General features: G+C 43.9%; 4 protein-coding genes across 4 annotated transcripts in view; 1 reads left to right on the top strand and 3 right to left on the bottom strand.

Annotated features, from left to right (window-relative positions):
- The window catches only part of T265_09847 (hypothetical protein), a gene marked incomplete at both ends in the record, with an annotated part of 37,774 nt that extends 37,065 nt beyond the window's left edge, over positions 1-709 (bottom strand). The window contains one exon of the mRNA XM_009176043.1: positions 584-709. Coding sequence (XP_009174307.1) covers positions 584-709 — 126 coding nt within the window. The remainder of the gene's footprint in view (positions 1-583) is intronic.
- Positions 1-2,620, top strand: part of T265_09845 (hypothetical protein) — a gene marked incomplete at both ends in the record, with an annotated part of 44,119 nt that extends 41,499 nt beyond the window's left edge. Inside the window, one exon of the mRNA XM_009176042.1 lies at positions 2,308-2,620. Within this exon, the coding sequence (XP_009174306.1) occupies positions 2,308-2,404 (97 nt within the window). The remainder of the gene's footprint in view (positions 1-2,307) is intronic.
- On the bottom strand, positions 2,522-12,985 carry T265_09846 (hypothetical protein; the record flags this gene model as incomplete). Its single annotated transcript, XM_009176041.1, has 6 exons — positions 2,522-2,893; positions 8,071-8,291; positions 8,412-8,491; positions 8,609-8,724; positions 8,839-9,061; positions 12,723-12,985. 6 exons carry the CDS (start codon positions 12,983-12,985, stop codon positions 2,522-2,524), a joined length of 1,275 nt encoding a protein of 424 aa, XP_009174305.1.
- Positions 12,986-18,016: 5,031 nt separating this feature from the next.
- The window catches only part of T265_09844 (hypothetical protein), a gene marked incomplete at both ends in the record, with an annotated part of 17,101 nt that continues 11,941 nt past the window's right edge, over positions 18,017-23,176 (bottom strand). Inside the window, one exon of the mRNA XM_009176040.1 lies at positions 18,017-18,208. Coding sequence (XP_009174304.1) covers positions 18,017-18,208 — 192 coding nt within the window. The remainder of the gene's footprint in view (positions 18,209-23,176) is intronic.

Below are 23,176 nucleotides of genomic sequence, written 5' to 3'. Positions count from 1 at the left end.
GCATCCGTCCAAATTGATATTGGGTGTCCCCAATCGTGAAGGCCGCTTTCTCTTGGTCCTCCGCCTTGATAGATAGTGGCCAGTATCCGGAACACAAGTCGACCACCGTGAAATTTCGGGAATTCTGGGGGGAATCGAAATTCGCCACAACCGAAGGCACAGCTACAACCCGATTTACGGTCACTTCATTCAAACACCAGAAATCCACGCAAAACCGATACTCTCCGTTCGCTTTTTTACAAGCACAACCAGGGAGTTGTACGCGCTGTTGGATTCCTCGATTATGCCATTTTTAAACATCTCTTGAACTTGTTTATGGACTTCCTCCCGTAGTTGGAGCGGCAGTGGACGGGGGCCATTCCAACGAGAGGGGAATTTCTTGTTCCATTCATGGGCAGAAGCCAAACGGATCCTCATCGCCCGTTAACAGCTCGGAATATTCATCGACCACGGACCGTACAGACGACACGTTATAAGATGAAAGCTTTCGGACATACAACTCGCTCACGGCAGTGCTTGGGTACCCTTCAAGCTTGAGTGCGCCATACCTTGTCATCAGTTATCCCTGTTTTGGGTCACTTACGGAGCCTGTGCCCTTGAGAAAATCCGCCCCCAATATTGTCTGCTCCATGTCTGGGCTGATCAGGAAAGTGTGCTGCACGGACTTGTCGCCTAGGCGTATTGAGTGCATTGATCCGTCAATTTTCATTCGATATCTACTCATTGCTCTCACGGCTAGCGTGCACGGTTTGCATTCAGCTTCGTTGCCTCTCTGCCTCAGCGATACCTCCGCTCCTGTGTCATTCAAGAACAGTTCTCTCTTCCCGTCTATCTCGATAACGGCTTGTATAGTAGACAGTGTCACTGCGCTAATCGGAACCCACCTGGGAAAAGAGAAGAAGAAACGCGTTTCCGTCTTTATGTCTGCGGGCTGTTCCGCTAGTTAGTTCACTCTGGTTTGCATTTCTTTCAGTGGTGAACCATGCCTGTTCTGTGACTGCAACGTGGCCAGTGGTAACGCGCCCATTTCCCGTGCAAAATGCACCAGGTCCTTCACACTCAAGTTAGCCAGTTGCTCTCGCCAAACGCAGGCTTCACACCGGTCAGACACACTGGTCAGACAGCAACTGCTGGCGGGACACTGTCCAGTCCCGGCAAAGCCCTATTCAGCGACCGCTGCAGGGTGTCGAAGAACACGGTCAGGTCAAATCCAGTTACCATCCTGGCTGTGTCGGACCGCCTCATAGCCTCCTGATGGTCGGTTGGTGTGTCGAGCTCCGCTGCAAGAGCCTCCTTCGCCGCGTCCCAGTCCATTTTCTGAGAGCCCCTTCCGGTTGTATCCAGGGCCGCCTCCCCCGGCCTCTTAGGAGTGACTTCAGCGCCGCCAACTTTCCCCGGTCGGTGTCCAGTCCAGCAGCCTCCGCAATCTCCTCCAAGTCCTCCAGAAAGGTCCGCATATCCCTATCCTCAAAGGGTTGTGGCTGTGATATCCTTATCCTTATCCTGGTCACGACACCAAATGACAGGAAGAAGGCCTTCGCTGTGGACTTATTTATGAAAACACCAACCGAACAGTTATAGACTATTGGACAAGGAAGCCAAGCTCTAATATGTACCTTGTTTATAAAAACTGAGTATCCGTCTTCTGGAACGCGTCTTTCTGAACTTTCCTGAATATTCATTACCTATCACTCGAATGTAAACGCATGCTGCAAAAAGATTCCACAAATTCCGTAATAAACCCCACTTTCCAACAGACGCGAAGCGGATTCGCGGGAAAGCACTACTCGCACGCCTCATCAGTAGTATCCACCTGGTAGCTCGAAGTGCGTTCATTGGTAGTTGATCGGTTAGCTGTTGATTTGTTGACTGAGCTTATCAATTAGTTTGCAGAGGTTACATGACAAATAGAGGTACGCGAATACTACATATGTAAGCCGGCGCATGACAACCACCTGCGTCGCCAGCAAAACAGGGGACATGCACCAGAAATTCAGCACAAAATGTCGATTTACTTAGCAACGCTCTCAACATATTTCACTAAACACTTAACCAGGGACTTCTGCGAAATACCGCAGAGTCGCAGCGGAATAACCCATGGATACTTATCAACGCGGTTATTATGGTGCGATTTTCACTTCAGGTGTACAGATAGAGCATACGCCAATCTTTTGTCTTAAAGGTGGTTCTTAAGATCTCTGTTCGCTTACCGTGAGCTACCAGTTGTGCTGAGTGTGATGCCCTGGTCCCCTGTGTTTTTGTTCTTGTGATGTCGGAACTTTAATGTGCATTTTATGCCCTTTGTAGGTGGAAGGCTGCCTGCCGAGACAACGAAGAGCGATACGTGGCTTCATACGTGATCCTGAAAGAAACATACGACAAATTCTGCAAGGATATTCCGTAATTTTGTAACCTATTGACGCTTGTGTGTTGTCTATCAAAATGTTTATTTTGAATCAACGTTTATTCGGATAGTTATTTGAAAGATGCCACATTCCCCACTTTGGTTGAGTTTTACCATTTATTCAGACTGGCGTATTAGTTTGGTTAAACTCTGATAAATAAATAAATAAATAAATCGTTCAGCTGTAGCGCCCTTTCGGTGCCTAACTGCCATGCCACCCGAAGGAAGCACGAGGGCTGGGATACTGTCAGGTTGCCCAAGCCTAGACAGGGGAAGTCGAGTGGCGGAGGTCGGGTTCGAACCACGGACCTTCCGGTCAGTAAATTCGCGCTCTAACCACTTGAGCCAACTCTGATAACAATGGAAAAAAGGCAATTTCCCGTACGCAGACCGTGTGACATCACTTTGCGTTAAGTACACTTTTCTGCTGAATTCGGTCGCCTCAGTCTTTTGTGCCGATTGTACCAAAGTGCTGCTGAGATAATCATTCTAAAGGATTAGATTAGACTATGTTAGCACGATGTTTGTCTGTTGAGCATGGAATTTGATGCGAAATTTTGCAACCCACCTGCCGACTGAAAATAGAGTAATCAGGCTGTAATGGGTTCCCAGAAAAAATAATGTTGCCACGATTACACTCTACCCACAATCTCACTGAATGTTTTCGACAACCCACTATCAGTGATGAAACGTTAGCAATCCAGCCGCCAAGCTTGGCGAGCGGACCAAAAAACAAGCAGCGTACCCGAATCACCTCTACTCCGAAACATCGCCATCTTGCATGTTACGCATGTCATCGAAGTTGATCTGCTTTCTTTCAGCTAATGCATAGGGTGCTCATGTATTGAGTGTGAAGCGAGTGACAATTCGTACACCGTCTCAGGGGGCTAATAAGGTCTGTAGTAACAGTTTTGTCTGAAAGTTAGAATACCAAACAAAACATAAAAACACGATAGGTATCCAGCGGATTTCGCCGAACCTACCCCAGATGCACCGCACAGAGTGATTGAAGCGATCGGCACGGTGCTGATTAAGTATCCGTAGTACATGTTTAGAAGTATTCGTTGCGCAGTCACCGGCTTCAAGATCTGCACCTAATTCCAAATGAATGGGCGAGCTTGATAGTCTTGAGTGTAATTTGTCTTTTTAATTAATTGGCATCTGCATTAATGATCTTCAGGTTAATTTGTAACCGTTGCGCCTGTATAGTAGTAGACCTCCATCACGACCTGAGGCTTTCTTGCCTGCCTTAACAGCCGACTCCATTGTCCGATTTTCCAAGTTCATAATTACTCGAACTTACTATAGTTATAGTCCCCATTTACATACCCATCAAATGTAGATCTGGTTCTTATCAAAAACTAAATTACTGCCTTGTGCAACATGGCATGTACTAACCGAAGACTTCAACACGTAAGTTCATCAGAGATACATCGCAATGATACGTTCAGTTTAGATGTGAGACATAATGATAATGGTGGCCACCTATGATTTGTGCGAACGACTAGGTCTTCCTTAGTAATACGGGTGTTAGGCGCAGTTAATGCCGTTATGGAACATGTAGTCCCCCAACTTCCGAACACTTGTGGAGCCGAAATGATCGCATGGCCATCGGTTTTTCAACTGCTAATTATTCTGGATTGCACAGATTGACCCAGATCCTGCTCTCCAGCGATGTAGATCTTCATTTTCATCATTCAATACGCATTGATCGTGACTAGACCGAAATAACCACAACTACACACAACGTTGGAAACTCTACATATAGTGTTCCAAATGCATACATGGAAATCGCTTATCTCAGAATTGTCATCGTCACTTTATGTGAGGTGCTGTATCTTATCGGTTTTACGGCAGAATTTAGCTAGCCCAATGAAAGCTATGTATTGGCAGGTTTGGTGAAATCAGGAGGGTGTCTTGTAGAGTCTAGAATACACAGGAGCTGTCAGTCAAAACGCTGAACGAAATCCTTTCGAAGATTTGTTTGTGAGTACACCAAAGTTGTTGAAAATATATGTTATAAAATCTGAATCCAGATGGGTGGGTATCAGGAAGGTCAGATTCCTGAAATCAACTTCTGAACGCCCGGAACCTACTGCTCCACCAAAAGCTCAACTGGAAAGCCGGCAAGCATCCAGGCCAGTCAATCATTCGATCAATTCAGTAAAACCTGATGAGTGTTCTCTGCGCCACAGAAGCACGACCGAATGTGATCAGCGTTCAGGCTTTTCACAGAGGCACGATCGATGTTGATGGGTGATCACTAACGCCTATCAGACAGCCTGGATCAATGTCAGAAAGTCCCCTTTAAATAGCGTGGGGCCGTTGTAACTTTTGCACTCGCACTCGCACGCACTCACTCGCTTGTTCGGAATATAGCTGTTATGTTCCCTTCTGTGAGTCTTTTCTCTCCGACACTAGGCACTGGAGCGGGTCAGCAGCAGATACCACAGATTGACGAATCAGTAGATATAACAGTGGGCAAAATATTTACAACAGGTCTCTGCCTCTGTACTGCGCCGTTTATGCGACCCATCCGTTCTCAGTTTGCAGCCCACTCCTCAAATAAATAAGTCCTAAAATGCCTTTCTACTTTTGAAAGCCACCGGTTCACCAGAATAAATGAGCTCGTACCGGCGGTTTTTTGGTGTTAAGCCTTGAGCAGGTTCTACATTTCTACTGTTCCCAACCTAAATTCCATGTTTTTATTTGTGCCCAACCTGTTCGTATGTGCAATGGCTAACAGACGCGCCAATAAAATTTAATATTTGGGCTGTGGCAAATTTCGATCCCTATCTATCTAAACAAATATTAACAAGATAGACAAGTCAAACTGGGTACTCCCTGTGAAGTGTATTCAATTGTGGAATTCAGCTAAGTGTCCCGTTCAAACCAAATTTTTAAGAAATGAATGTTTGGCGACATGCCTCAGATGCGAGGCAACGGAAGCTGAGGGATTATACAGCCGGCAAAACCGGTTATGGGCTGCCGAAGACTTATCACTTATCTTATGTGCTTTGTTCGGTGAGGAAACCAACAGTGATATCTCTAGTATCTCAGAAACTTTGAGAGGGAGCGGCTTTTTAGCAGCACATTCAGTTTGTGAGATTCTACTGGGATTTATTTGAACTTCCCAATGAAATTAAACTAGTTTGTATTCGGTTGACCCTGGTAGCGCGACGATACCAGGCGAGCAACAGCATGACCTGACCCATCGGCTTCTGGTCAGTCTGAGTAAGTAGTGCGTTTGTGGAGGACTGCTGGCCTTCGGGCCGGTCCGTGCTCCATCTAGACAAAGTTTAGCAGGTTTGTGAAGCATTTTTATCCGTAGACATCCCAGTGGTTGTAATCTGGTGAGCCTGCGTTGGATTACGTACATAGTTGCACGCTCCATAGATGACTTGAAAGTCACCAATTTTGTTTATTAGATCTGTTAGGGTTTGTAAATAGGCACTGGAACTATTTTTTCCAGCTTTTCAACTAGACAGCAATGTTCCCTTATCCGTTGCTGAGATGCTGGATACACGTCGGACATATCCCGCTGCTCAGCAACAATGAATAAAGTAGTATGTTTTCAACGGGTAGTGGTATACAGTCTGTAAGTTATACTACCCCATGGCTGGACCATTGGACTGGGAGTGGAATATCTCCGCTGATATGGTTCTACGTAGAGTCCTGAATAGCTGGAAGTTCACCAAGTTTATCATTGTGTTCCATCCTTATAACGGACTGAGATGGATCATTTTCTTTCCTAAAGTACTTACCCGTGGGCTCGCTGGTTATCCAAGCATAAGTTTGCTAATAAATCTTCCAGGAAATCCGTTCTGAAACAATAACATGCTAGCTATGGTCATTGCTTCCTCTTCAGTCGCTTCTTCTGTACATGTTTTCTTGTTGTGTTTGCATGGTATCGAACAAGGTTCCTTTTTTGCTTGAAGTTATTTTACTGTTCGTACTAAGTGAGTTTCCCGTCTTAGAGGCAACCTGTCGCTTGTTAATACGGATATCGAGAAATGAAAGTGTTTCAGTAGTTCCTACTTCGAAGGTCCTCTTGTTCAACAGATAAGTTTGAGAAATTGTAGTGTCCGTCTGACTTCAGACCGTGAACATATCTATTTCTGTTCGGGAGTCCGAATCTCACTGAGTTCTCGTTGAAAAGACGAATATGTCAATAGAAATGCTCATCCGAACAACCAACGATCGGTCAAAATAGGGCTGGTCTAGTAAACCATATATCAGCCAACACTGGCGCAACACCCACGGATTTCTACTCAGTGCGCTGATGATGTCGCTTCGAATGGTGATGAGACATTTGCAACAAATGGCACGGTTCAGCGGGTAAATAGCAACCATCAGTGCAGATTGAGCTACCGTTATTCTCTTCAATTGCAAACCTAACCCGACATGTTACAGTAAGTGAATAAACCATCAGCGAGTATTTACCACTTTATTATGAAGACTAAGATTCGGCTTGTGCGGCTCGACTAAATCCATAACCGCAACACTACAGGAAAATGGGAATATCCGAGAAATACAATGTACGGAACGTTTCACGATGTACCAGTTATTTCCAGATAAAGCCTCCAGTGATTCATTGCGCTCCCAACAGCACCTAGGACATAAAAAGTGTAACGTTACACGAAACGATGCGCGTAATATTTGGAAACCGCACATATTGTTTGGAAAGATATTAGCGAGACCTGATTCATTTAGGTAAACGACCAAATAAAGGCCGCTCACTTGTTTTAAAGCAGGGAAGATGGCACACAATCTATGTGTGGGTTAATATCTCCCCATAGTCCCCGGGAAGATCCCTGTCCCTACGCGCCGCCAATCTATGAGTTAGTAATGTCAGTGTAGCAATAACTGAGGTATATTAGTGACCGCCATGCTCCGAGTGTCTTGCATTACCAAAACGGCCTTTGAAGTTGGAAGCCATTTTGCTTGAAAACAGGGCTTCAACATTCACGGGTTGTTTCTGAAAACCCCACCAGGAGTACCCAAATGCCAGAAAACTGTTGCCCATGTCAGGGTTAAGCGAATCTGATGTTAATCTCGGATGCAGAAAACATCATGTTTACCACTAAATCAAATGAAAATTCATAAATGATGAAACCTCAAGAAGACTGCTTTGGAGTGCTTTGGAGTACAGCAAGTTATGGGAAAGATAGAGAACGAAATAAGTTACGTCAGGATTTGAGATCTACATGTGAGAATAATGGTAACTGTCATGGCACGGGTACCCGAAATATGGTATTCATGTAGGTCATTCTAAAACGTCTCGCAAAATATGCATATTTGCAACCAAGATGTAAAAGACCCACATGTGGTACTATTTTGCAACACCTAGTTATCTATTTCGTTAGCGAGATTGGGATACAAGATTAGGTCCAATGCATATTAAGGATTCATCTGAATTGCAAGCGTTTCATTTACCACCTGTATACACTTCTGTTGGTTGTATCTGGGGCGGACATAGCAGTGTGTTGCGTTCGCGTGCACAACTGCACATCCTGTACATTAAACATTGTCTAATTACTGAGTGGCAACCTGTTACCCACCGTTTGACCAATTTTTTTTATCAGAAATGCGGGAAAGTTATTTGCAGCGCGCAATCAGTGCGTAAACCAACACAGATTGCTTGCGTCTGCAGTCAATTGGCCAACATTATCGTCATCATTAACAACTTTGTGAGACTGCTCCACAAACAATGCCAGAATAACCTCCGTCAGGAGACTATCAATGGGTATCCAGTCAAACAAGGACCTTCCGGTAGGTCGTATGGGACGATGCCAATGGCTGCATATCCTGCCTGCAGCAGCCTCTGAATCGCCAGAGGTGCACAGCCGGAAGCAAGTGGAGAGTGATAAGGCGGTTAGATTGCATCCTGAATTCGCGTTTCCAATAAACAGCAGACATCAATGCCAAGCGAGTCCAGTGTGAGAGCAAGGGCAAATTGTTGACCTGGTTGCTTCGGACTACGGATATTAAAGGCGATTAGCGAGACTGTGCGTCGAGGCTTGAATATTGATTTCGAGATGCCTAAGGATTTCGGCTCCAGATGACGCGCAAATGTTGCTTACATAACTGGAGCAGGACGAACAGAGTCACCAGTCCTAAGCGCTTGGCCTATAAGGAGAGAATTATTGATAGGGCGGGGAGAACGGGAAGAAAAGTATGTAGCAGTAGCATGTTTTCGCTTACCCGCCCTGCTGTATGTAGCAATTAAGGCGACCACGCGATGGCCGATGTGGCATGAGTTTATTTGTGTATATGGAATTCATGTTGTACATGAGCTGAGTTATTGTCAGGGCGCCCACCTAGACAGGAGGGTGATTAGGGTCCCCAACCAAAGCCTGACCACAAAGCAGCGGTCTTTGGTGAGCAATTCAGTGCCTGCAACATGCTGCAGTGCAACTGGATCATCTAATAACTGTCCAAATCTGGTTCAAAACCTCCAAGTATTTCACTGTGTGTTGTAGAAGATCAACGCAAACTAATGTCATCCCGTCACCAAGCTTCATTTGTTTTAGTCGGGAATACAGATAAACAAAGGCCGCCAAACACAAGCTCTTAAAGAACCAATCAAGAATCGAACTAATCACATTCATGTGAATTAGAACAGCCAACGCAAGGTTCTGAATGGCGCCAGGAAGGCTGTTTTATACTAAGAAAAACGCAATGTTTTTGTGCAATAAAATGAGAGTTTCAAGGGGCAAACCGAACCCTTTTTTGATCGACTTGTGAGGTCACCGCACTGTGTTGCTCACCAACCCTCCCACTTTCTGCTCCTGAGCAACGTTTTCTTGCCACCTGTGCGTTACAGGATCTAGAAGATTCTTCACCCAAAGAGAGCGAACGCCAGATCAGGTTTTATCAGCCGACCAACCGAGGGATGATTGAGCTGTATCCTGACATCCCTAATTTCCCTCAGCAACGTTTACTGGAATATGTAGAAATATCTGTTTGGGGTTCATGTTTTTTCGGAGAGAACCACATTTCTATGAGAAATGGCAACAGCGCTTTTCACCTCTTTCTGAGTTTACGCCCGTATCTCCAAGTATTGCGATGTGAACTAAATACCGGGTATAGAAGTGGTAAGGATGTGTTAAGTATTTTCTCGAGCTGAAACCTGTCAATGTATAGTCATCATTCAACAAGAATTATTCACAGAAGTGTTTTGGACCTCAAGTAGACTGTCCAACCCCGAAATCTCATAACCTCCTGCTTACCCACCTAAACAAACCACCGAAAATTGCCTATAACATTCAGTGGCAACCTTCAACTCAATTGTTATGTGGCAGTTAGGCACCAGCATGTGTTGTTGCTTTCGGTGATCATTATAATGATGACAACGATGAAAATCTTCATAAACCATGAGATAGATCTCAAAAACCACAGAAGCGTTGCCCAGCAACAAACGTAATGGTGGCTTGAGCTACCTCACCGGGACGCGATGATGTACCGGCATACCTCCATCTCGAATAATATTTATTGGGGGTCACTTATCTAGTTTAAAGATGAAAGTTGGATATCTAATGAATATGGCTTTGGAAAGTTTTTATTTAACCAAAAATGCCTGTGTCCTATCATGTCGAAATTAATGCTGTGGACCTATCAGCAGATGCACGCTTTTGGCGGTAACAAGCAATATTTATTTAACCTTCCTTTGTCGTACCAGGAGCAAACTGGTAGGAGCCAGAGTTTGGTGTAGGAGTCGCAAATCTGGCGACGGTTACACGGCACGAAACGGTTGATTAATTGTCACAATACACAAAGGGAATTTTGCGGTAAGACTTGGTTTTGCAGCACCACTATAGCTTCGAAAACAACTGATTAGTTTGTGGAGTATTCAGTGAACGTTTGTAGCGTTGACACAAGTGATTGACGTCAGGTTTAGTGTTTTGCTGTCCATCTTTTTACGGAGGGTAGAGAACGGGTAATCCCTAGATATTTGCAGAAAAGCTCATTTTGGACTTCTCAGTCGGTTAACGATTTCATGTCGACCAGCTGGTTTCGAGTAGGACATTTTCATGCGCATTTCTGTCCGCAGCATAGTTTTTCTGCTACTTCTTTCTGTTTTCGATAGGTACATATTTAGGGACATAATAAGTAAATTCCCTATTTTAATGTTACCGCTGCCTTCTGTGGTCAATTTTGTTAATTCATTGAGTGTTTTCTACGTGGCGGTGTATTACAATATAGGTGATTCGGGTGCTTGATCTGGTTATTGCCCAGGTGACAGTTGATTCTTTTGGCTAGGTCGGCGATCAAGTGTTTCGTAATCAGACGATGAGAAACACCTATCCACCCAGTGACCATGTCTACCCGTACAGTGATGAAATGCCTGCTAGCGAATTGCTAACCTGCCACCAGATTCGCACTTGAAATTTTTGACACACACACGCACTTAATTTATCGGCTATTTTTAGTTCAGGTCTTTAGTAGATAAGCCCATATAATCAATCCCCTTTGCTTGATTTCGCTGTCCGTTTTCACATTCATTCACAATACCCGATAGCTTGTTTAGCAAAGACCTAGTTAGGTGACCTGTATATTCAGTGGTGGTCGACGCCTTCTTGATGTAAAGAAACGGCTGCCATTTCAGTTCGATAAACTTTTGGTTTTGGTGGAAACGTGAACATTCACTGGCCTCTGATGTGTAGGAAACAGAATGTTTACAATAAAAATAGCATTGAATCTACCGCACTTCTGCGATGCTCAATTTGGTGTTATTAAGTGAAAAATTCGACAGAGTTCTCACTGACAACATGCTGGGTATGTTCGCATACGGCAAAGATGGTCCTCCATAAAGGGGTCTGGGTTGTTTTTTTTCAAGAGTTATAAGGGACTCTCACAGTGTTGCTCCACAGATTGAAGCTTTCTGTCGTATTACTGTCGAGAAGATAGATGCACGTTTGGTATTCTGCGCCCATATGTTTCGTAAGTTATTTGTATTCTGGAAGGAATGTCACCGTCAACCAACTGGTCTTTCAATGTGTTTGTTGTTCCGGGAGAATAAATGAGGTCAGTGTTTTATCAAATATAGCTATCTGTCTAAATGCGTTAGAAACAACCTTACGAATAAAACCACTGCCCTGGAACCTGTGTGAAATATTTTTACTCTGACTGTATCTTTTCATGCTTCACTTTTCAACTTTTCACCAGCTTCCACTGTTCACAGGGCTAAATATCGAATTTGGTTGAGTTAGTGGCCCCTGTGGTGTTTTAGGAGGAAACTCTCTTTTTGCAAATATCGTCAAAAATATCCACCAGTTATTCCTTTATTAACCAACCTTACCCTACTAAACTGATTAAAAAGTACCACTGCGTCAAACCAGTTCGGTGTTCATCTGCGCCTTTCAAGTTGAATTTAAAGGGTTGAATTAGGATTGAGCACTTGTCTTGAAGCGACAAATACCCAAAACTCGCAGATATCTCATGGGGGTTCTCCGCATGGCGAAATATGATATCAAACTCTGAGTCCTTGGGGAGACCATGGTACAACTCTAGATTTAACGTTTCCAATGGCTAATGGTTCTGTCTTTCCATCGGTTACGCATCACTTCGTACTGGTGACTACCTGGACTTACGGTGAAGCTCGTGCTGTGATGAGCCAACTATTCAATGGATATTGATGTTTCAGAGGTGTGACTTCAGCCATCCAAGGTAAGGTGATGAAGATCTCGCTTTTGCAAACAAAGGTTTGGGCTGTGCTAGAGTATGACTATGGCCTAAGCCACCATTAGCATAGGCTGATGGACGGCTTCCCATCCGTACACACACACACACACGGTCAAGGACACTGGGTTGACCTGGTGGTGTCAGCTAGGTGAGCTGTGGTTGTTCTACTAATCTGTTTGGTCACCCCATTTCTGATCGAAACTACTTTGTGCTCAGGCATTCGTTGTGATGGGTGCCTGGCGGAACCATCCGGTTGGTTGCGTCACATTCATAACCGAGTGAACACATCAACATAGGACAGTCATGGACCGATAGTTTGTTTCGAGGTTTGTGGTGAAAGTGGTTAGTCAGTCGTACGACGTTGGTCGTTCTTTGATGGGCGTTCACAGTCGACCGGTAATCCAATGCCAAGTTGTCCCTGAATGGTAATCATATGAATGGAGATTTCTGTAACATTTGCAGAGGGGGTAACATGATCGTACTGAGTGCGTCCAAATATATGTGGTTATAACTTTCCGGATAGCCACTTCCAACCAGAGTCTAAGAGGAGGACTGAAGTTCTTAGACTATTTTGACACATCAGCTGGCTTTCTATGTCCTATATGCCAGACTTCTATCAAAGCGACTTTTGTACTTCCAGTTGGCAAGATTTCGTGGCTCCGCTTTGTCCTCGTCTTCCCATGTTAGGTCAGTGTTGCCTGCGTAATCCAGATCTATAAGGTTCTCATCGGAAGCCATTTGCACACCGGAGGTGTGAAGACTCTCTAGAACTCGTCCAATTAGTTCATCAGTGTCGGAATTCAACAAAGTGGAGAGAGCGCATATCCATTCTAGTACCAACCGTTTGTAGGGATATATCGTAGCGACTGAAACATGAGGCGGTCTGGTGCAGCACATTCAGTTGCCTGAGAACATCATAAACGAGAGATTCAGCTGGGTTCCAGGTGAGTCTCTCGAAAGAACCAAATTAGTTTGCAAATGAGTGTATATTCGCTAATTTCGTGCAATATGGTTTCAAGTAGAACATAAGGTTGACGGAAACCCGGGGACTGCGCCTACCCCATGAGCCCCAAAAACGGCGAAACCGGTCGTGGGCTGTCGATGGATTTTCAGCAACCTTATGAGTAGTACATTACAAAGATATTCGTTTGTATGGATGTTTTCAGTGGGGTACCCATACAGCCTCACATAACCAGATGTATTTGAATATAAGACCTGTTGAGCAAGCGTGGTTAGAACTGGCTGACCGGCAAAATCGAACGCATTCAGTAGGTCGTGGAAAACCGAGAATGTGGGTCACTAGAAACTATGGCACTGCCCGAACACCGCATAGAGTGTAAACATGTTGATGCTCCCTTTACCTCGCTTCTGCACACGGGTTAAGGTTTCCCGCACCGCCTCGAGCGGACACTGAATCAATGGCGCCAGAAGCCCTGGTACAATGGGGGTCAAACTGTCATCCCTCTAACTACCCTTTTCGGAGACAGGAACTGTTACCGACCCATCCCAGTGTCCCGGAACAGTCTCCAGAAAAGAAGCAGATAAGTTAGGCATTGATAGAAGAATTCATTGCCGTCCTTAAACACATCTGGCGGGAGGTTGTTGGGGCCAGGAGCCTGGTGACGCTTGAGGAATGATATACGTACATCTAGGTTAAATGGGTTTCATACTCACAGTTTGTCTCGTTAAAAGGACGACAGTGCGGATAGGAGTTATCTGGTGATCGAATGAATTTTTGCTCAGGTTGTTCTGCCCAGCGGTCCCGAACTTTATCCTTCCTGGATCTCATAATGCCAATGTGATTAGTGATGGCTGCACTCCAAATAGGCTTCCCGAGCACCTATGTAGGAGTCAAGTGGAACAACCCCAGGACAGTTCCAGCATTATCTGCTTCTCTCGTTTTTTCGACCGGGATCCACCAAGCTTCCGCGTGTGTGCGGGCACTCATTATGACTTGGGGTCGGAGGATGTGTCAAGGTCGATTACTTTTTTTAGAGAGAATCGGCCATCAGGTTTTTAACGAATCTATCGTCCTATTAGAAATCCAGTTCTTGAGAGAGCTTGACTGAGTTGGTTCACATAATTTCCAGAATCTAATACGGCTTTAACCATCTTTGTATAGTGGTTGTCAACATCCAAAATCGGACCACCCGGTAGATGGTGGGGTCCTGACAAGTTTGCTTATCTCGGTCCACCTGATTCCCAAAACGCAAGAAAGGTTCGCACATTTTGCGCACACCTCGGGGTAGTTAAAGGCAACAATGGACTGGAGCCCCAGGCTAGATTGAACACCGTACTGGGCACGGAAAATCTGGACAATTATCAGGAGAATAACTAGCACTTCACTTGGTATAGGGGGCAAATATCGATCTCCTTCAGGTACCATTCCGCTCAAATCAGTCAGCACCACAACACCTGAGTCAAACGACGTCAATCAGACACTCTTTATGCTGCATAAAATGTTAGTGAACTACCATCCGAATATCATGAGATAAAACATTGGTATTTATACGAACACCCATAACATTTAAACCTCATTTGGAGGAATAAAAACTTCATGTCAGTTGGCTGGAGTTCAACCTCCGGCACGGCTAAGTGAATGCACTGCTGATAAGCCCCAATAAGAGCAAACCTCCGATCCAGTGCTTACTCCTGCGGTGTAGACACATCAGAATGATTGCGCCAGGAGAGGAGGACAACTGTTGAAACGGGTAATATGAGCGTGAATGATAAAGTAGCTGCACATCAACACCAGCCTTCAGAACGAGGATGGGGATTATCGGAAGACTGGTTTAGTTAAGTTTATCTACCTGGTCTTGAGACTGCAGTGTGTAGTCAAACAATTTTGAATAAAAGCTTTTCAGTTACTCACAAGTTGATGTTCAAGCAGAGCATTAAATTGACGGAAACTCAAAGAATTCGCTCATCTAATTCGCGTCAAGTGGAGCAAATTGTGAGTGAGCCGTCCAAGAGTTTTCAGATCAGTATCTTCCGAACTGAACGATATTTCTTTAGATGGACATTTCCGATAGAACTTTCAAGAAAAAGCCAAACTGAAACCAAGGACGAACAATTCACTTGATTCCAAGGTAGTCCCCTGCGTGTTAACTTATTAGCAGACATTGTCTCATCCCGCTCTCGAAGTTGCAGTTTATGTATTTATGTTCTAATCCTCCAGATACATTCGTAATGTTACGGCATTCAAAAAAATTATACCTAGGGGCCATACTTGAGTCATTTTTTTTTTACATAAAAGGCACTGAGCTCTCTAATTAAACGAGAATGTTCACTTTCGTTTAGTACGGTGATAAGATCTATCCGCATCAGTTTCCAATTGGATATCTAAAAGGCTAAACCGGGAACCCAAATCTATCGCCCCGTATTTTGGCAATAATATTTTAACGTTATGGACGAATTCGATTTTAACTGAGATAATCTGATCTACATTTAAGCGTCATCGCTAGTTATTTAGGTACGCTTATCCGTACGCCGTTTCCAGCATGGGTGACCGATGTGACAACCACTGTCCCGCGCATTCCTACCTGTCTCGATAACATCATAAGACTGCAATAGATAGTGATGCTTGTATAGCCGATTGAACGTTCTAGTCCTACGTGGAGTGCTTCGAGAAGGCCTGAGGCCGTGAATTACTTCGATAAATCAGATACTGGCGGGCCAACAAACCGGATCTTGCGGCTGATCCAGTCAGGATCAACTAACTCTGAAAACAAGCATAGGCGGACTGGTAGAACTACGCGCTACCTGATACCGCCAGAAGTAACTCATAAGCGCCTCCGCATTGCGGGCCCACAGAAGTCACTTGGATGACATCTGAACAGGGTCTTGGGCACTAGTTGCTGCAGCTCTCAAAAACTAGTCAGCAGGCAATACTAATGGCCTATCAAGAGAAAACTAGAGCGTCGATGACTGATAGAGACTCCTCACGGCACACTAGACAATGTGGATTCAAATAGCTTCGTGTGCCTTATCTACACGGGATGTCGTGACCAGTGTGCACAAAAGATCTGCAAGGACGAATTCGGGTATGATTTTTTAAGAAAGCCGCACTCCTCCCCAAGCATATCAGTGAATTATGTCGAATGAAACACAATAAGTCATTTTTAAAAACGTAGGATAAACTGTAAATGCCAGCATAGTAACAACACACGTTTTGGGACGGCAATACATCTCTGTTGGTCAACCTACAAATTCGTCCCATAATATAAATCCGCTGAACACAAGGCAAGAAGTTTTATTTCAGAGGCTGTATGGTGTAGGCCGTTTCCTTGTGTTGCGAATAAATTCTCAAACTTCATAATTTAGGCCCTAAAGTTAATGGCGGAAGCACCGTACGATGCTCGGGCTTAATTAATTTCTCCACACTCAACCGACCAAAATAATTAGAAACGATCGAATGACACAGTATATCGACATAGATGTGCACAAACCAGATTCGCCTGTTGACTTCCTGTCTGTTGGTTTTTACAGCTTGTTTTGAAGACTAGTGTATTTTGTCTGGGAGCCTTTAGTAAAACCAGGCTAATGTGCTGAACGCATTTCCCTTGGTGAGTTCCAGAAGGATCGATACGAAAATTCACTTCATCTGACAAACGCTCACCAGATCTTTAACCAGTGTCGTAATCAATTTGTCAGTAGCTTCCCATTTTTAGACTTTTCACCATTTGGCTGTTAACCAGAATCACACGACATCGCGCGAAAATAGACGTGGCTGTATAAATACCTTACCGAAAACCAAAAAACAGTAACCCAAGATTCATAACTAACTCCGATAACTTCCGTAATCGCTCATACCAGCCTCAGACTGTGGGCTAACACGGTTTCCGATGCCATTCTGACTCAAGCGCGCATTACTTGTTTTAACAGATAAGGGGTGGCAAATATCACTCTAATGTATAATCGGATAATCAGTAAGAGGGCTTCATCAAAAGAGGGCTTCATTGCAATTCGGCTGAGCATAGATGTTTCGATGTAACTTATGCCTGCTTGTCTATGAATGCGTATTGAAGGTCAGTATCCACATTGAAGACTGCATAGTTTAAAACATACCCCAGGATAAATTCCTTCATCCATTGTGTACTCTCGCGTCTTAACGCCCAGTTTCTCGATAATAGCTTCCGTACGTGTACCCTGTATTCGCAATTGTTGGTCCATCACAAGAATACTAGAAAAATAAACGATTGATGAGAGGGTTAAAGAAAGCTTTATGAAAACGCACTATGAAAGCTCAGTTTGTCAAAGGAAACGGAACAAAACGAACACATCAGTTATTTGTAAATACCAAATTCCATCAAAGTCCATTAAATGGACCATTCTACAGTGAATTACCATCATAGTTCCGTTAATGAACATTTCTAAAACGCAGATGTTCGCTTACTACGCCAGTATTTTTCCTGAATCAAAGGATAATCGTTGTCATAATATGGAAGCATGACGTCACATTTTATGGATGTAAAGCGCTTTCTTGTTTTTCTCTTCGAAAGCGAGAACAATGCCGCCTGCATATCCCAGGCTCGCAAGAATTTTGCCAGAAGTTATCTGAACACCAGCGATTTAAGGAACTTCCAGCGTTCGTCTCATTTTCACGTCCAACAAGAATGGACGGAGTTGGAATCCTTGCCGGACATCATTTTATCACACAAGCTTGTAGAGTGCTCCCCGGGTGCTATCACACGCGGATGCCACCAAACAAACTGCACAGAAACTACTATTAGCAGGCATCCAGTCAGGCAGGGACTCTTCCGCCCGGTGATTTAGGACGATGTCGAGTCCTGCACATCCTGTTACAATGGCCTCTGGATCGCCAGGGTTGTGTAGCCGGTATCCCGAGTGAAGAGTGATAGGGCGGTCAGCATGACCACTGAGCTTGCACATTAAATTCTTGTTTCCGATACACAGTACACATCAATGTCAAGCGAGTCCAGTATGAAAGCAAGAAAAGCTTGTAATCCTACATGATTCATAGTGCGAACGTTTAAAGCAACCAGATAGACCGGGCGTCGAGGCTAGACTATTGATTTTGAGACGCCCAAGGCTGTCAGTGTTGGCTGACGCGCAGATGTTACGGCCAAAACGGATGCTAGATGAACGGGTTCTACGGTGCTATTGGATAGGCCTACAGGGAATTAATAATGATGTGAGTGGATGAGGATGGGAAAGTAGGTGGATGAAGAAAGGAGGCGTCAGGAGTAGCCTGTTGTCGCTTACCCACCATGGTGCATGCAGCAAGTGAGGTGACCCGGCAGATGGCACCACGCGACGTCCGATTTGGTATGACAATAATGTTAATTGCAGGTATCGGTACTTGACTTGAGCTGGAATACTGTCAAGGTATTCAGACCTATGTAGGGGTCCTCAACCAAAACCTCCGGCTTAAAATCCTGATCATGCCAGGGCATTACACTTTTCTAGAGAATAACTGGCCACACGTTCCAAACCCAAACCTGGGGAACTGGGAGACTGTCCTGCTGGCTAACCTGATATAAGGGACTCTGCCCCTATCGCCCGGCCACTATAGCTTAGTGTATTACGGAAGCGCACAAGCTGTCACTCCATGGTAAGATCCAGTCCATAATTGGTTTATCTTCATTCACCAGAATTTCCTCAGTGTTTCCCCTAGTTAACCATGCGATCATCAGACATCATCGACATTTCGATAGTTTCAACCTGTTAACAAAATAGGCGGTTTCAAAAGCATAACATTTTGGATTGAAAGAAATGTTTAAGTGTACGGCTTGATACTAGGAAATTCACATTACAGCTACAAAAATGAAAAATTCCAACGCATGAATATGCACGAACGCCACTTGTTATGCCTACAGTTCATCGGTTGGCTTGGACTAAGAAAACCTATCCAGGATGATGACGACCAAAAGAGTTTCTCTTCTAGTTTAGAAGAGACATGTCACTTGTATGGTTGTAGGTAAGCGTGCGTGGCCAGAGTGCAGACGGTCTGAGTGCTTGACCAAGAATACTCGATGTTGCCCATACTGGAAATCTGGGATTTCCGCACCATGATATGTGTCCTTCCATGTTCGACAACAGAAACAGAAGCATTTAGCTTGACTGCATGACAGATCCTTTTCAATATTTACATCACAAATTCGTGCAATACGTTTGATAAGGTTTTACCTGGACACATGCTTGACAGAATGTCCTCCTTCAGCTTTGCACAAAGTTGACTGCAACATCTTCAAAAGCAGTATTTGTAGGGAGGTATAAGACGAGATTTGCGAACATGGATGTCTGGGACGCAACGCGGCCAAATCTTAAATAACTCCCCAGTTGAACAGACAAGATCGTAGGGTTAGTAGCGCTGAATGCGTGGAGTTCATGTTGGGTAAAGTATACAGTTACTGCGAGCTAAGTTATATATCGAGACAATATACGTGAGCCGTGTGGGGGAATCTGAGAAGAAAAGACGAACTTGTTAACGAAAGCTCGTGGCAGTTCACCAAGTCTGTAAAGAACCCGGATAAAGCTACCGGTCCTGTGGAACACACCAACCAAAATAATAAAATATAACAATGGACGAACGTGAAATGACCGGATCCACAATATGATAACGGTTGTTATTAGCATCCAATAAAAATGATAATAGCAGACCAATGCACACACATACATAAATGCATGCATATATTCGTGCATACACGCATACAATATTGTTCATCTATTTGTCTGGTTTCCACGAATGGCCGCAAGTTTAAGCATTCTTAAGAGTTGACAAAAAGTACACTCGGTGTGACTTATCAGCACCTGAACCTCATATACTTACAGACTCAGCGTGCTAGCACGCGTGCCGATTTATGCATTTACGTAGATACAGTTAAACGCAGACATGTTCACTGACAAACAAGCCGACGGTAGAAAACGAGTGAAATATCACAATTCAAGCAGTTATTGAAACACTGATTTCCTCAGTTTAATGCTTTTCGGGGTTTCATCGTTTTCATGAGTATTGCACGATTGCCACGTCGATGAAAATCGATGGGAATCCGAAACCTCTTTGATTGGCTGACAAAGGTATTACCAACTGGATAACATAGACTTGAGTTTTTGACACTCTATACGCCCTGATACGCGCCAGATTCATCCAGGGGGACCACATCTTATCTTCCAATAAGCACAAAAACACTTATCATTCGAATGTGGGACTAAGGTTGAAGTTTCTAGCTTATGTCGCAACAGAGCCAGGTAGGGTATTTCCGAATATAACGGTTTTAATGTGGTATTCACTGACAGGGGATTCGACTCGACGTTTCCCAGTGACACTAACGAATGAGGATTGACAACTTTTCCAACTTGAGGTGGCATACGCGTAATCGGCTGATACAGCTAGTTTTCCAAATTGAACAAAACGCCATTCGTTGCATTACCAATGGGGAGTAAAGAGACGGACGAAGAGGAACTAACAGTCAACTTAGTAAGTTTTGAGCTCACAGTAGTCACCACTGCTTTCCTTGCTATACAAAGTGCTCTTTACTGATAAGTCTCCCTCATGGGGGTAGCATAAACACAGTTAGCTTACGCACACCATACCGTGCATCGTGTTGCCCTAGAATGTACCATAGATGGGTGTGCAAACATTTTACGTGGGTCGGTTTATACAATCATCCGTTTAGCAATTTGATTTTGGCGGGAGATTCACATAGAACCCAGGTGATTCTCTCGTTTATGACTTTAAAAGAGTATTTTATCACAAGATCACTTCAACAGATTTTTGCCACACCGGTGGAAATAGTTAATGATCCACTGCTAACTACTGCCTGAACTAGTTGACATTAATATAGCCGATTCCAACTTACTGCGTCAGTATGTCTTTTATTTGATTGTGTAGTGCGAAGGTATCCACTGGCTGCTCTTCTCGCGCTTCTTCTGAACGGTTCTGTCAGTAGTATACCAGAGTATAATATAGCGCATTATACTATAGTGTAGCACAGTATGTTGTATTATGGTTTGTTATAGTATAGTATGTTATGGTACAGTAAGGTATAGTATAGTATAGCATATTATGGCACACTGTAGTGTATTTGGGTGTGGTGTAGTTTGGTACAGTGTGATATTGTATAGCATAGTATAGTGGCATATCGGTACAGTACGGTGTAGCATAGTATAGTGTAGCGTATAAAGTGTAGTATAGTATGGTACTATATGGTATTTCCAGGTAAATATCTGAGTTTGCGAATGATGACGGCTGAAAATTGTTGTGCTCCAGGTGGTAAAATGTCAATAGCAAACAAATATAACTGTTTTTCGAAAAGACATTTTCGTTAACTTACAAACAGGTTTCTGAAGACTTCCAATGTCACTCCCTCCTCATACTTCTTCGGAATACGAAACACTAATTCACACTTGTCAGAAAACGATGAGTTACGAACTACACACTTTTGCATCGGGGTCCCAATCAGTAGGCACTTCAGACTGAATAATTAACACGACATGGATTTTTAGCTCGTGGGATCTGCTGCGGAAATCCATACCAGGGCATTCTTCTCGACATAAAAAGCTTCTACTTAGCTGCAAGATCTTCCTGGGCGGACAGGCTTACGCAGGATAATTCACAATAGCCAAGCCTTAGGTGAAGCCCGCTGGACCTCACTTTTTTTAGACGCAGTCCCAAAATGCCCGTCTTTTCTCAGCATTCTACCTGCGGGATCCAATATAGCAACTGAGCGGCCTATTAAACAGGTTTGGAGAAACCACCACCTGTGGATATGTACCTAGATTACACAATACCGTCTATTTCGCTGTCTAAATACCTTGGAACAGCAAGACTGGTGCACAATTTCCGGGTAACTAACAACATTCATGCAAAATAACATAGGTCAGTCTAACAGACCACAGAACACGAATTCGAATAAACGGTTAAACATTCTTGGAGTTTTCAGTATGTCTGTTATTTCATGCATTGGGATACAAAGGTCAGAGTTTGTTTCCGCACGTGTCTCCTCCAGTGTATCTCAATCCCTCAGGTCTACATCAGTATCGGGCACTTTGCTGTTGGTTACGTCCAAACCAACTGTAGTAGACTAAATATGCACAAAGGCCCAACTGGTCTAAATAGTTCCAAATCCAAGACAGCCATAAAATGCACTAGGTGGTCTCAAGGAATGAAGTATCTTCAAGGCAAGAATGATGCAATTTCTTTGAAGTTGGAATGGTTGAGTTATCTGCGAATCCATTAGTTGGCACAACTGGGTAGCCGTCGCATTAATAATGCATTGGTGCTCTCGGTATTGTGAATGAATGGTTAAGGTCAGCCACAAAAGATTTTAGGAAATACTTGCAATGAAATATGCCCTCCTTTTCGGCATCTGCTATGAATGAAAACCCCATCCAGTGCAACAAGTGAAAGTCTTCACAGCATCACAAGCAAAAACGAACTGAAGTTCAAAATGGCAAAACGTCTGTTCCAACTTGAAGATAACAATAACATTTCAACTACGGACGAATCCCAATGGAGGTGAAAATACAGTAGACTTGACCACTATGAGTAAAATGTGCTTAAATTTTGCAGGAAAATCAATAGCACGAACAACACTTAACATCATTCGGGTTCACCTCCGACGCGGCAATCTAAAAGGTCCTCCGTAAATTTACGTGAGCTAGTCATACATATTAGACAGGAAAAATTTGGCCTCTCTGCCAAATCGGCAGTTTCCTTGCAAAAGTTTCGTCACTACTCTGGAAATTACCATCAGCTTACGGTTGGATGTGTATTCCCTCCCTTCCTGTTTGTAACTATATGGTTATTAACCAGTATCTTATTGCTCTAACGTGCTCAACCGTTTGGAGGTAATCTTGCTTGTGGTCCAACTGGTTCGTTGCATTGTCATTTTTAAATTTGACTGATCCATTCGACGCTGTTCTCTCCATCATATTTTGTTCAGACCACACTCCGTCAGGTGTTAGAGCAACGCCACATGTACAGACGACCCACAATCCTGGTATTCCTTGACTTCAAGGGTGCGTTCGATTCTGTTGATCGATCAGTTCTGTTAACTACACTTGCTCAACAGGGTATGCCCCAGAAGTTTGTAAACATAATCCGATCTCTATATTCACATACTT

This window comes from Opisthorchis viverrini, assembly GCF_000715545.1.
Source record: "Opisthorchis viverrini unplaced genomic scaffold opera_v5_309, whole genome shotgun sequence".
Taxonomy (NCBI): domain Eukaryota; kingdom Metazoa; phylum Platyhelminthes; class Trematoda; order Opisthorchiida; family Opisthorchiidae; genus Opisthorchis; species Opisthorchis viverrini.
This window is presented reverse-complemented; position numbering and strand designations above follow the sequence as displayed.